Genomic DNA, 12,956 nt, shown 5'->3' with positions numbered 1-12,956 from the left:
TATCAAACAAATATCTGATCTCTTGGAGCCAGATGTAACTTGGAATTCAAGACATTCAGATTTTAGAATCTGAAAAATGGTAGGCATATGCCCTTCATCACAGAATATACCCTGTGGGGCCTAGAGCTACAACTCATCACCAAACACGCAGGCAGGTCTACACAGGAAGATATAAACATGCACAGAAACTGGGCTAAGATTTTGTCTTATATTAGTTCCCACTGGGTTTTGCCACAGGTCAGGTTTTTGCTAAAACAGTTATAAAGAGAATTTTTATTTTTAGATTTTGCTGCGTGTTTCAGAACTGCAGATAAGGGATTATGGGTTCTGGTAATGGTGGCTGTCAATAAGTACACAAATTTAAATCAATCAGCACAACACAAAACATAACAAGAATGCCCCAAAATAAACCAACCACAGTCCTAGGGCTGTTTCTGCAATTGGAAGCTACAGGATCTGTCTAGTGAGTAGGATTGATTGCGATGATGAATTTCCTTGGAATTTTAAGGGTACTTTGCAGACAAATGCTATGCTTTTTGTTCAATCCTTTTTTAAAAATTGTTTTAATTTGAATTCAATTTAGTTAACATATATTGTACTATTGGTTTTAGGGGTAGAATTTAGTGATCCATCAGTTGCATAGAACACCCTGTGCTCATTCTATCAAGCACCTGCCTTCATGTCCATCCCCCAATTATCCTACCCCCCACCCATCTTCCCTCCAATAACCCTCAGTTTGTTTCCCATAGTTAAAAGTCTCTTACGGTTTGTCTGCCTCTCTGTTTTTATCTTATTTTTCCTTCCCTTCCCCTATGTTCATCTGTTTTGTTTCTTAAATTCCACATATGAGTGAAATCATATGATATTTTCTTTCTCTGCTTTCTGTCCAATCTTAAGTGTCAGTCTTCTTCCATTAGCTATCCTAGCAGCCTCTATAAAAAAGAAGGTATGGTTTGGTCCTCATCCCTGTTAACAATTCTGAAACATCAGTATTTTTCAACTATTTTAATTACAATTAATTTCTTCTTATAGTTATTATTATTAACATAATCTTTGGTACTAGGATTGCAAACTCCAGCTTTATCTTAATTTGTGTGTAAGTATCCCTTTGCAGGAGACAAGATAGATTCTTGAAGGGTGCAAAACATGCTACAAGCTTGGAAAATAGTTCTGGGAGTCTGGGGGTATGGCCAGGACACCGCTACACTAATCTGTATGCAGAGAATGATATTCCATGGTTGAAAATAACCCAAGCTCTAGATGCCCTCTAAACTCAATTCTTTATGCAAATATTTGACTTCTGATAGATTTTTCTTTGTGTTCTGTCTAATCTACCCACTTCTGAAACTACTCGTTGCCAGAACGGCCATCGCGTGGGTCTGTACCAACCTCAACAGGAACGGCTGTCGTCTGCACGTGTGTGTACTGCGGCAAATAAGCCCCTTGCATAGCTGATGTCGCAGGCATGTACTGAAAAGAAGAACATGGTCAGCATGGGAAATGATAAGCCATGCAAACATTCTGAGTGCTTGGAGAATTTTGAGATGGGAATGTCAAATTTTTGGAGCTCTCAAAGAAGAAATGTAAACAAGCTACCTCTAAGTTTAATTATCATGTGGAAAGCGAAGTGACTGTTTCTACTTTTTGAATCTGTCGAACTAAAACTCCCACCTTTCTTTGGATTTCCCAACAAACAAATACATGTGTGAAGATCATTAAGACTTCTCATTCTCGGGGCACCTGGGTGGCTCAGTGGATTAAAGCTTCTGCCTTCAGCTCAGGTCATGATCCCAGGGTCCTGGGATCGAGCCCCACATCGGGCTCTCTGCTCAGTGGAGAGCCTGCTTCCCCCACCCCCACACACACTCTGCTTGCCTCTCTGCCTACTTGTGATCTCTGTCAAATAAATAAATAAAATCTTAAAAAAAAAAAAAAGACTTCTCATTCTCAATACTCAGTATCACTAATGTGCTACTTTAGAAGATCTCATTTCAAAGCACCTCATTATTTTCCAACAGTCCCCTGAACTAGTATTTAGAATTATTTTCACAGGGGAAGACCTAAGGAGTAAAGGACTTGTTGGATCTTTATCAGGTGACCGCAGAACAGGAAATGAACCCTTGCTTTCCTGATGTGGATGGCTATCCTTTCCCAAAGGCAGCAAAGCCTCCTTGCTGATCTCAAGGACCTGCCTGAGCCATCACAAGAAGCTGCTGCTGGGGTTTTGAACATAAGAGAGGAAAACATACTTCCCTTAGTTCTTTTCAGCACCAAGGATACGGTCTGAATTACAAGCCTTCGGCCATCTTACCATCTACATGTTACGCTGATATATATCAACGCTGGAAGTTCCTCTGGTGTAGTAGGCTCAACCTCAATCCCCAACAGAGTCTCCTGAACGCTAGAGAAGGAAGTCAATCCTAGGACTGTGAGACAGCGCCCCCACCCAGTTCCGTAAAAGAAGTGAAGTGAGGAAAAATTCCCTGCCTTTACCACCAAGTATCACTTTCGTCTTTTGCTTCCTGACACCAGGTCTGCAGTGTGAATGAACGGCACTAGTTACTGGGGCTAGATGTGGTCGTGTGGTTGCTAGATTCTGGCAGAGAGATACCCGAAGGACAGACATTTAGTTCATCAGTTAACCCCGTGGAAGGCGATGTGGAGGGTGAGAGGGGCTCGGACATAATCTTTGACATCATGGAGCCTGTAATTGATGGGGAAGACGCAGGCTGCATTAATTCACCCTCCTCTATTTGCTCAGACACAAGGTATTAATTGGCCACCTACTGTTCCGGTGCTGCCTAGTGACAGATGACTCATCTGCTGGGCCAGAGGGCTGATCATAGATGCAGGCTGTAGTGACATGGTGTGCTCCATCGAGGGAGTTAACACGGCCCCCTGGGGAGTTGGGAGACAAGCACAGTGTAAGATAAACTCAAGGAGGGAGTTCAGAGTCTGTCATTCCTTCCGCAAAGGAAAATGCCTTAGTTGAGAAATGTGAAACCAACATAACCTCCTCTCAAACTTGATTATGGTATCATAAACAATCTCCCAAAACCTTCTAGATAATGCTTCCTAAAACCTTTTAAGAGCATTCATTTCAGGGCAATGACTGCATTAAACATCCTGCCTTTCCTTTCACTCACGTGTAAAGCAAGCTAGTCCAGCAGGAGGAGCTGCAGGAGGAAATGCAAACCATTTTCGTCTGGCTGAGGTTACCAAAATGCTTTCTTGATTTTTAAAATAATAAATGATGGTTGGTGATTTATGCAGCCACAAAACAACAGGCCATATTGAATATTTATAAATATCATGTCTCATTTAAACATGTTCTGTATAGTCATTTGACTCAAGATCAGGCTCTTAGGATCAAGATCTCATTCTCCATTCACTGTTTCTCAGAACCTCCAGGTATCATTTGGTGCCAAGGGAGGGAGGGAGATGCAGATATGATTAATAATCCGACTTCAGATTCTTTGATTTTGTCTGAAAAAACCTCTGGTCATTAAAAATAAAATTAAATATAATCGAACAAAATGGGGTCGGGGGGGGGGGGGAGACAATAAAAAACAACAAAAAATCACCCACAACCCAGCCTAGCTTCTCCCTGACACATGGCTGCTACCGGCACCATCAGGGTACGATCTCCCGGACTCTAGCCTTGACATATCTGCAGAGTCGCAACCAGGGTACGTAAACAATTTCATATCCTGGGTTTTTTGCTCTGAACATTCTGTTATAAATATTTACCTCACTTGGCGCATAGTCATCATTATCATCATTTTTAATGACTGCATAATGGTACATTGACTATCTCAACCAAAATTAAATTAATTCTATTTCTGGATTTTTGCATTTCCTCTAATTTATCCTATATAATATTCTTACGGATTGTATTATTCCTCTCACTTTTGCAATCACCCCATTACCTGAGAGTGCAATTATTCTGATACATCCTATCAATATTAATGTTACGTTTTTGATATTACTGCAACTGATCTATCTCTTCCACACACTGTCTTATTGCTAATCGGGACACAGCTGAGGTCTGAGACTGGAGCGCAGGCACTTTAACTCTGGGGGACGGCAGTCTAAACTGGGTGGGGAAGGGGACCGAGTCCTCAGCTAGGAACGTTCTGCACACGCTACCAGTCTCCTCAAAGATGTGAAACTGGGATATGCCCAGGCTTTGTCTCTAGAAGTTGCCAAAAAAGACAGATATGTGTCAGAAACTGTTGTTCATGCAGTTCACAGAAAATTTGTTCCTTTAAAATTTTTAGTGTGCATCATCAGAAAGTGTGTGGTAGCATGGAAATGATTCAGAAGCCCAGAATATGCTGAAGGAATTTCCTGCTTCTTTTTGTCATTCATCTGTAGGAGCTACTGTCCAACACTGTGCCTATAGAGACAGATAATGTGCACGTGTTTACACAGACACACACATCCGTCATCCGAGAGCTTGTCTCCTGTGTTATCAACTAAATGTGTTTTATCTGCCGCTTCAAAGTCATCTCAGCAACTTCCTGTTCAGAGCTTGTCCCTGGAGTAGTTTCAGACATATGGTCTTATACTGCATGGTATCCTCCTTGGAGGTGTCCTGAGAGAAACTCCTGTCTCAACTTCAGGCCAACAGTGGTGTGCTTCCCCCCTATGCAACTGACCTGTTTTTCTCTTAGAAGCACCGAGAACTATTTTGCTTACTAGAATTCCCATTTTGCCTTAGTTATTAGAAAGCTTAGGGCCAAATCTGTGGCCTTCTCATGCCAATCATATAGGTCATTGTGTTGGGCACTGCTAGCTTTTTTTGTGACTTTGTTCTCCGCCTTTATTTTTCACCTTTCAAAATGCATACTTTAACAATCTAGATTTTATGTATCTCTAAAAAACACATTAAATACACTATCTATTAATATGAAGTGTAACTCAATTAAAAAATATAATATGTACATATAAGTACAAAAAATGCTCAAGTCACTAAAGAAATCACAGTTACCAAAGAAAGTGTTACTGATTTAGTATTTATAATTTCCACAGAGGTTAAGTAAACTGATAAAAATCTCTAGCTTCCTTTTGAACACTTCATATTTGCATTAAACAGAATACAATTAAAATATGTCAGCTCTTTCATACCAACTACTGTTAAAAATACAGCAATTTAAAAACTTTAAAACTTCAAAAAATTGAATGGCCGTTTACAAAACCAGTATGAAGAAGAAAATGGCACCCTGCTTCAAATAGGAGAAATTTTCAGTTCTGACAACTGCACATTTGATTTAATGTCAACTACCAATATGTTTTATGACAAGGGTGGGAGGAATTTTTATAATAAACTTATACATTCTTATATTCCATGCTTAAAATTTCCCAAAGCCTACACCATCTTTGGCAAAAGGTTTTAATCCAGAAAACTGGCTTCCAAATGTATACACAGCTTAGCTGCAAACCACAAAGCCATTAAGTTCAAAAACTTACGGGGTGCTGTAGGATATAGGGTTGAGGTTGCATCCAAGAAGGACTTTGCACCTGGAAAAGGGATGATTTTGAAAAAAACATTGATTTCCACTGGAACATGCTACCTTTCTCTAGAGCTCTTTTAATCATGTTAAAATCTACAGAAGGAAAATAAGGAAGCAATACTATCAACGATTAAAAAGATTAAGGCAGTTAGAGTTCTTGGCAAGCTGGTCACTCTGAATAAGGATGAAACGATTATTTAAAACCAAGTTCCACTTGCCCATTCAAGAAGTATGTACTGAGTACCAGGCATCAAAGAGAAAAGGGCAAGTAAGACATGGGCCCCACCCTCAAGAAATTTACTAATGGAGATAAACAAGCTAACAACACAAATAGTGGAGTATGATAATCAAGGTATGAACTAGGCACTTTAGGAATACAGATAAATGAGAATTAATTCCAGCACATCTTATCACAAACTAATCCTTAAAGTATGTGCTTATTTAGAAAGAATAGCAAAATTCAATCCCTCTTTGATACCAGGATATTAGGTTTCAGAAATCTTGTCTGGTGGTCAACAACTTCTAGAGTGTGGAAAATACAAATCTGAAAATCAGATTTAGAAAATGAAAAACGTTCGAAATTAGGTACTGAGATGTACAGTCAAAACGGCACCTGCACAGAAGACCCTCCACATCAAGGAGTAAGACGTGAGAGTCAGGTTCCATGGCAGGAAAGCAAGCCTGTGCAGCCCACCACTCAAGAGAAAAAGTATCAGTCCATTTCTTGATGCCCAGAGCTCTCCCAAGACGACATAATTTTTAAAAAATTAGAATCCGTCTCTAACTCTTTAACCACAAAACCCTCCTGTAGCTTATCCCCTATGGTTAACTTCAGAGGTTCTATAGAAAGGATATGGGGAAAAGTCATGGGGGAAGAATGTATTGTGATTTACCTTGATAGCAGAGCCCCGATACTTGTTTTCTCTGGTTTCCTTTGCCACCTAAGGCAGACCAAAGTTAAGTGCTTCTGCCTTGTTAACATTTCAGTTATCTGGACTGCAGCCTTTCCCCGTTGGGGCACTGGTGGTTTCTCACAGATGCCAATTTCTCAGATCCCACTGTATAAGCATATGGTGCTTTAGTGGAGAAAGGCCCACTCCAATGTGAGTGCAAGGCCTTCACTGAATAAATCATAGGGAGGAGAGCAGCTCCCTGGAGACCCCAACTGGGGCCAGATGCTCTCATTTTTGTATCCTTTCAGTGGTCTTAATAATCTAATAGCTTATATAGCATTTTGGGGTTAGGGAGCTAGAACACCTAATCCAATTTTCTTTCTTATGCAGCAAATCAGCTGCTCTCAATTTCTATTCCTCAATTTTCCCTAAGTGTAAAATGGGAATAATAATCTCTGTTCTTTGAGTTCTTTACCACTGGTTCTCTACCCAACTTTGGGTTGTGGAGCCCTTTGAAAACCTGATGACAGAAATAGAACTTACTGCCAGCCCCCAGCCCCCGCCAGAACAGCTAACTGTGTATACATGAGTAACATTCTGCAAACGATGTAAGAGAATCTCAGACTACTTAAAGCTCATCTGCTGACCCTGCTGTGGCCCTGGACTCAGGGGGTTAAGAACCTCAGTCACGGTGAGGGTCGGGCAAATGGAATGAAATTCCACATGGATCTTATCAGGGACACACAAAATGCCAGGAGAAGAAATGAGGACTTTGAAATGAAATGTTGTTCTCAGTTAGGTGTATCAACTCTACTATGAATACTGGCCTCCGAATTTTTCTTATGCTATGAAAGAATTCTATGGCCCAAATGCTCACTGACAGTAAAGAGGGGGAACAGAGGTGGTGGGGAGAGGCACTGACAGCTCTAAGAGCCACAGTGGCACACATCTGAATTAGTCTGCACAACTGTCCGCCTAAGAATGAGCTCACTACGTGTCCCTTTTTCCAGTGATCTACATAAATGGCAGAGGTTTCCAAGGTCAGAGAGTTAAACAAGACTACCTTTCCCTGGGGAATTGTTAGTTAGGGAAAGCGCACCAGCACAGAGCTCATGGAGTCTTATATAGTCAGGGAAGACAGAGAAATTTTAAGTCCAAAACAATGAAAGAGGCATTAAATGAGTGAATACTGTGGCTGGCTGACTGAAGTACCAGCCCAAGTAATACTTAGTAAAGCCCAGAGAGACAGAAGAAAAGACCATGAGGGACAACTCGGGGGGAGACAGAGAAAAGACCCCAAAAGTGAGGGAGCTGGGAAGCTCCTGTACAGCTTCAGTTTTCACGCATTTAACCACGAAGCTATGTTATGACTTCGTATTTGAAGCTATTTTTAAGTTTTCGGACAGAACCACCTCCATGGTATTGCTTGTGTTGACCAATTCCTCATTTTAAAAAGGATAATGAGTATCCTCTCACCAGCCCGCTAGTCCTGCATCGATACTGATGATGACCATGATCACAGCTAACATTTACTGACCACTATTGCTAAGCCGGGGGCTGTGCTGAGCTCTTTACATAAACAGTCTCAGTTAGTTTTTATAACAAGCCTTTGAGAAAGATACTATTATTATCCCCATTTTAAAGATGAGGAAACTGAGGCTTACAGAAGTCACATAACACAGTTATTAGATATTGTAGTCCCCTAACCCCAGAAATCAGGGCTACAACATCTAATTCAAATGTTTTAAAAACAAGAATATATAAGAGTTTATTTTCGTAACACAAGATCTCAACAGTCAACCAAAGAGAACTCTATTCCCACATGTCTGTGACTGAACTCTGTTGTCATGCTTCTGTGTGGGCCAAGGTAGCTGCCCTGTTACAGGTACTCAGACACAGGAGGAGAGATGCGTCTGTGCACACATGGCATACCACTGTGTTCGTTGTATGCGCACAAACTGTACACCACTGGGTTCATGGAGAATAGGAGCTAAATCTTAGTAAAACCAAATCCATCTTATAACAAGGTACTTAAGGAGATCTTGGTTTTAAGCTGGAAATTTATTTGAACATAAAAAGCCTCCTCAAAATAACTTGTTTAAACAGGGAGTTACCCCCCGCCACCACACTTTCTGCCTCAAATCTCACTGCATTGCTCATTTAATGTTACCTGAGAGAGACAGGTCTTTATTTATTAGCATCTTCACTTGCTCTTTTCTTAGTTCCTGCTGATGACAAATGATGGCAACAGTGCACACTCTTCTGTACTTTACCTAACGTCACTTCTTTTTAAGTTTCAGCTTCTGGGACATATGATGTCCAAGAGCAGAGCCCGCTGTGGAGGAAGCATTCTGGGTTCACCCCAGTTCTAGAAGGCTATGACTTCAAGGACTGACAACCGATAACCATTTTCCCTTGTTTTATATTGTCCTATATATAAAAGCAAGGCACTCTGTCAAATAAAAAGCAGCTTTTTCTAAAGTAGGCATCGAAGCTGCATAATGTTTGACTTAGGTTTCCTTATAAATGTTCAAAATGTTGAGACACATAGAAACACAGTGGTGATTCACGGCCGACAAGTTGTCATACTCTTGAATCCTAAAGGTACAAACCTGGTAGGCAGATACAGGAGATGCAATATAGGGTGTAAGAGAAGTTTGAGTGATCATTCGGTTTGTAGCAATACTGTATGGTGAAGGATAAAATCTAGAACAAACACAAAAGCCTTTATTAAGTCATCCTTTAAAAAGAATAATTCCCGGGACAAATGTCTGGTATTTTCCACCTTCACATTTTCCCTCAAGCCACCATGCATTTATCTTAATGACATACCCGTTCTGTAGAGCAGCTGTGGTTGGGTCATAAGTAAGTGTCATTCCAGCCTATGGGAAAGCAAAAGAAACAGAATCACTTACCCACAAGGGCACGGTTTAAAAATTCCATTTCTTAGAGTCATGGCAACACAAAAAATAGAGATAGTTCAGTAGCATTTGATGAAATCTGACGTTTCCTTTAGACAAATATACCCTCAATATAAGAATTAAGCTCTTTGTCTGCACTGATCCATTCAGTAGTCATTAGCTGTGTGCAGCTATTTAAAATTAAAGGAAAAATGGAGTCCCCCCAGCTCACTGGCTATATCCCAAGTGGTCAAAGAACCACATGTGGTTCGTGGTTATCACTGGACAGCGCAGACTCTAGAACATTTCCACTGGATGGCACTTCCCATCCAGTGGAAATGTTGAACCAATAAGTATTTTACTTAAAAAAAATTCATTAAAAATAAACACAGAGAAATGGCCATCCAATATTTTTAAGCTATTTTTTTAAAGAACCGTATTCAAAAGAATTAGACAAAAAAACAAAAAAAACAAAAATAAAACTCAACAGCAAATACGTTATTTGTTTTAATAACATTTTAGGATAATTTCCGAGTAATTATAAATGTAAACCTTTAAGAAATCATGACATTAGGAAAACACAAAACAGCTGTACATTTCTTACAGCTATTCAAAATGCTCCTTTACTTTACATGCAGCTAACTGGTAAACCTCACTCTACCCACCACCTATCTGCCCGTCTGGAAGGTCATCCCTCTCTTAGCACCGTATCTGTTGGGAAGAATTTTAAAGTGATAACATCTGGACTCTAAAGTCCTATTTCAGAAGTCTGGCAGCCAGGACGCGGCTGGGGTAACTATTCACGTAGGCTTTCATCATCATACACCCGCACGGAAGTCTCAAGAAGGGACTTACAAGTCTCACCTCTCCTTCTCGATGCCACGGTCTTCCATTAGGGATGTATTTGTTTGGGTTCTGCCTCTTCTTCTGTCCTCCGTCCGCAAACTTACACAACAAAGGTTCTGTAGGAGCTGAATAAATGGGGACAAATAATAAAAAACCAGAATTATATGTGTATGTAGGACAAAATGTAACGGACTCTTTTTCAACAGGAGCAGTGTCCGTGCTGTAAGGGAATGGATAGAACACATCAAAGCCAAAGTTTTCTCTTTCTTATCTACTGTTTTTTTTCCTAAAGTTTTTTCCTTCTTATCTACTGGTGAAGAAGACGGTACAGAAAATGTATTAGTTACTATTTTCAAACAGGAGTATAATGAACACATTTGAAGAGCTATTTGGAGGAATCAAAAGAATCCCTCGATTCATTTTTGTACTTCCTTTTTAAAAAACGATTTTATTTATTTATTTGAGAGAGCGTGCATGAGTACGAGCAGAGCAGCGGCGTGAGGCAGAGGAGGAAGCGGACTTCCTGCTGAACAGGCAAATCGAGCCCTGGACCCTGGGGTCACAACCCCAGCGGGAGGCAGATGCCCAACCAACTGAATCACCTAGATCCTCGCCTCTGTACTTCTTTATGTGCAGACACACTTGTTTTCACTTCCTCTGATTCATCTCCAAATGTGAAGTAAGATTTTGTTACCCTTCCCTCCTCCAACTTTAAAATGCTCCCTTAGTCTCCCATCATCATTCTTCAAAGAGGTCTTCACTTACCCAGGACAAAACAATTTCCCCTTTACACTGCTCATCGTATTTCAAAAAAAAAAATTTTTAAATTTTTATTTGTATATTTATTCAGAGCCACGAGAACTTGGGAGTGCGGTGATTTGTTTGGAGTCTGTCTCCCCTCTCGTGTGTAAGCTCCATGGGGGCAGTGACATTTGCTTTGTCTGTCACTTGTGTCCCCAGTGCATGTTGTAGGTGCTCGTTGATCTAGGCTGAATGAATGAATACCAATAGGTCTCATTTCCTTATCTGTGGGGTACAGCCTTGAAGACAGCTGTTGTAAGAAAGGCAAAACACCTGCCTGCGCTATTTAAAGTTTTTTTCTGTGCCTTTAATCATTCCTCTTGAGGCTGCTTTACTATATATCCACGTTATAAAATGATCTGAAGAACAACTCAAGAAACTCACATGGAAAAGCAAAAGATGCAGACTCTCTCACATAGGGATACACACTCATTAGTTAAGAAGAAAAAAAGGTGGGGAGTGGGGAGGAGGGGAGAGGGATGGTATGGTAGTTCACCCTGGACTTATCATTTTCTTTGTTTTCCATAATGGAAATAGCAGTATATTCCTGAAGGTGGTGCGTATTTCTGTAGGTTTCCAGTTAATGTAATAAAGGCAATCACACCTTCCTGTCTGGTTCTCACATTCTGTCCTTTGTCTTCTGCTGGAACTGTGATTACTACTTTCAAGCTGTTTCAAAGTTAAATAACCAGGAAGAGAAAAATATTACTTGTGGAAAATTTACTCCTTTCTCCTTTGCCTCTTATTATCCTAATTCATCTCTTATTTTATATCACTGTTACCCACCCACTAATGACAGGGTGGAAGCAATAGTGCCTCTCAACACTTCTCTGCCAAAACACAAAACACAACAGAAAACCCAACTGTAATTCCTTCTCGGCGAGCCGTCTAGGCTGTTGCTTGGCACGCCTTCCTCCTCTCCTGGCTGTGAACCAGGCCAGAGGGAGGGGCTGGAATGTGAGCTCACTTCCGAAAGGCAGCTGTACTACTGGAACTGGGAGGTGAGAGCAGAAATGTCAGGCATCTGGGTGAGAATACCAGGGAGCCTTGGCCCCTACCTCTGTTTACCTTCTGACTCCCACCACTTCCAGCTCCCAGGCCTTCCTGAATAGGGAACTTCCATTTAAGGCAAATGGGTGGAAGGAAGATACACTGGGGCCGAGTTCTAGCCTGAAGATGAATTACTCTCTTTTCAGAGTAATACCTTTATCCGAGTAAAAAGGTACCAACTTTTGGAAATCCCTGCATCCACCAACAATGCCCAAGGTAAAGGAAGTGGATGCAATGAAGCAAGAGGGCTTTCTCATCAGTGAATGATGCTTTTAATTCTATGACGGGGCCATGTGGGAACAGGTGGAAATGAGGGCCAGGAGAGCACAGCTTTCAGGTAGGAGGGAGGGGTAACGGGCAAACCCTCCTGAGTGTTACAAGTGTTCTTCTGCCAGGCTTGAGGATGTCCCACCTTGATAGCTAAGGACAAACAGAGAGAAGCCAAGAGCTCACTCTTCGCGGATCTACAGCAGCTTAGGGTAGTGAATATTTTCTCCCGTGACTTGTCTTATAATTTTTAGCCCCCACAATCTTGGAGGGCAAGAGAATATAGTAAATTCTGCAGCGTTAGCATTTCACAGGACTTCACTTTGAGGAGACAGCTTTATCTAGAGGCATTGTGAAGACCCGCTTGTGGACGGGAATTAAACATTTTTCAAAGAGTCTCCTTGACAAGTGAGTAATGCAAATGCAAACCACTTTCCTCCCTTAGCATCATTTCTTCCAGAGAAAGAAGGCAACCAGGTTGGACAAATTCTGTGAGTTCACTACAGGCTGAAGCGCCACATTTGCTCAAAGGCCAAGTGTCCCCGTCTGTGGTAAGGAGCTGCCACAACATTGTCATTTTTCTCGACCATGTTCTGTCCAAAAAAAAGCCATCTCATGAAACCATAAAGCCTGCTAAAAACATGCAATGATGAGGTAAACACTGAGGAGGCAAATCAAGTGAG

General features: G+C 41.1%; 1 protein-coding gene across 10 annotated transcripts in view; it reads right to left on the bottom strand.

The window, feature by feature from the left end:
* Positions 1-12,956, bottom strand: part of RBMS1 (RNA binding motif single stranded interacting protein 1) — a 209,717-nt gene that overhangs the window by 3,850 nt on the left and 192,911 nt on the right. For 7 of the 10 annotated variants that reach the window (XM_013051988.2, XM_013051989.2, XM_013051991.2 and 4 more), the window contains exons 7-13: positions 10,165-10,280; positions 9,242-9,291; positions 9,022-9,115; positions 6,410-6,457; positions 5,473-5,523; positions 2,788-2,898; positions 1,390-1,470 (exon numbers count right to left, since the gene is read on the bottom strand). In XM_013051988.2, coding sequence (XP_012907442.1) covers positions 1,390-1,470; positions 2,788-2,898; positions 5,473-5,523; positions 6,410-6,457; positions 9,022-9,115; positions 9,242-9,291; positions 10,165-10,280 — 551 coding nt within the window. The remainder of the gene's footprint in view (positions 1-1,389; positions 1,471-2,787; positions 2,899-5,472; positions 5,524-6,409; positions 6,458-9,021; positions 9,116-9,241; positions 9,292-10,164; positions 10,281-12,956) is intronic. The other 3 variants (XM_004743929.2, XM_004743933.2, XM_004743932.2) reach the window with 3 other exon arrangements.

This window comes from Mustela putorius, unplaced genomic scaffold (genome assembly GCF_011764305.1).
Source record: "Mustela putorius furo isolate JIRA1106 unplaced genomic scaffold, ASM1176430v1.1 tig00003869_pilon_pilon_pilon, whole genome shotgun sequence".
Lineage (NCBI taxonomy): Eukaryota > Metazoa > Chordata > Mammalia > Carnivora > Mustelidae > Mustela > Mustela putorius.
Note: the sequence above shows the minus strand (reverse complement) of the source record. Positions and strands in the feature narration are given on the sequence as shown.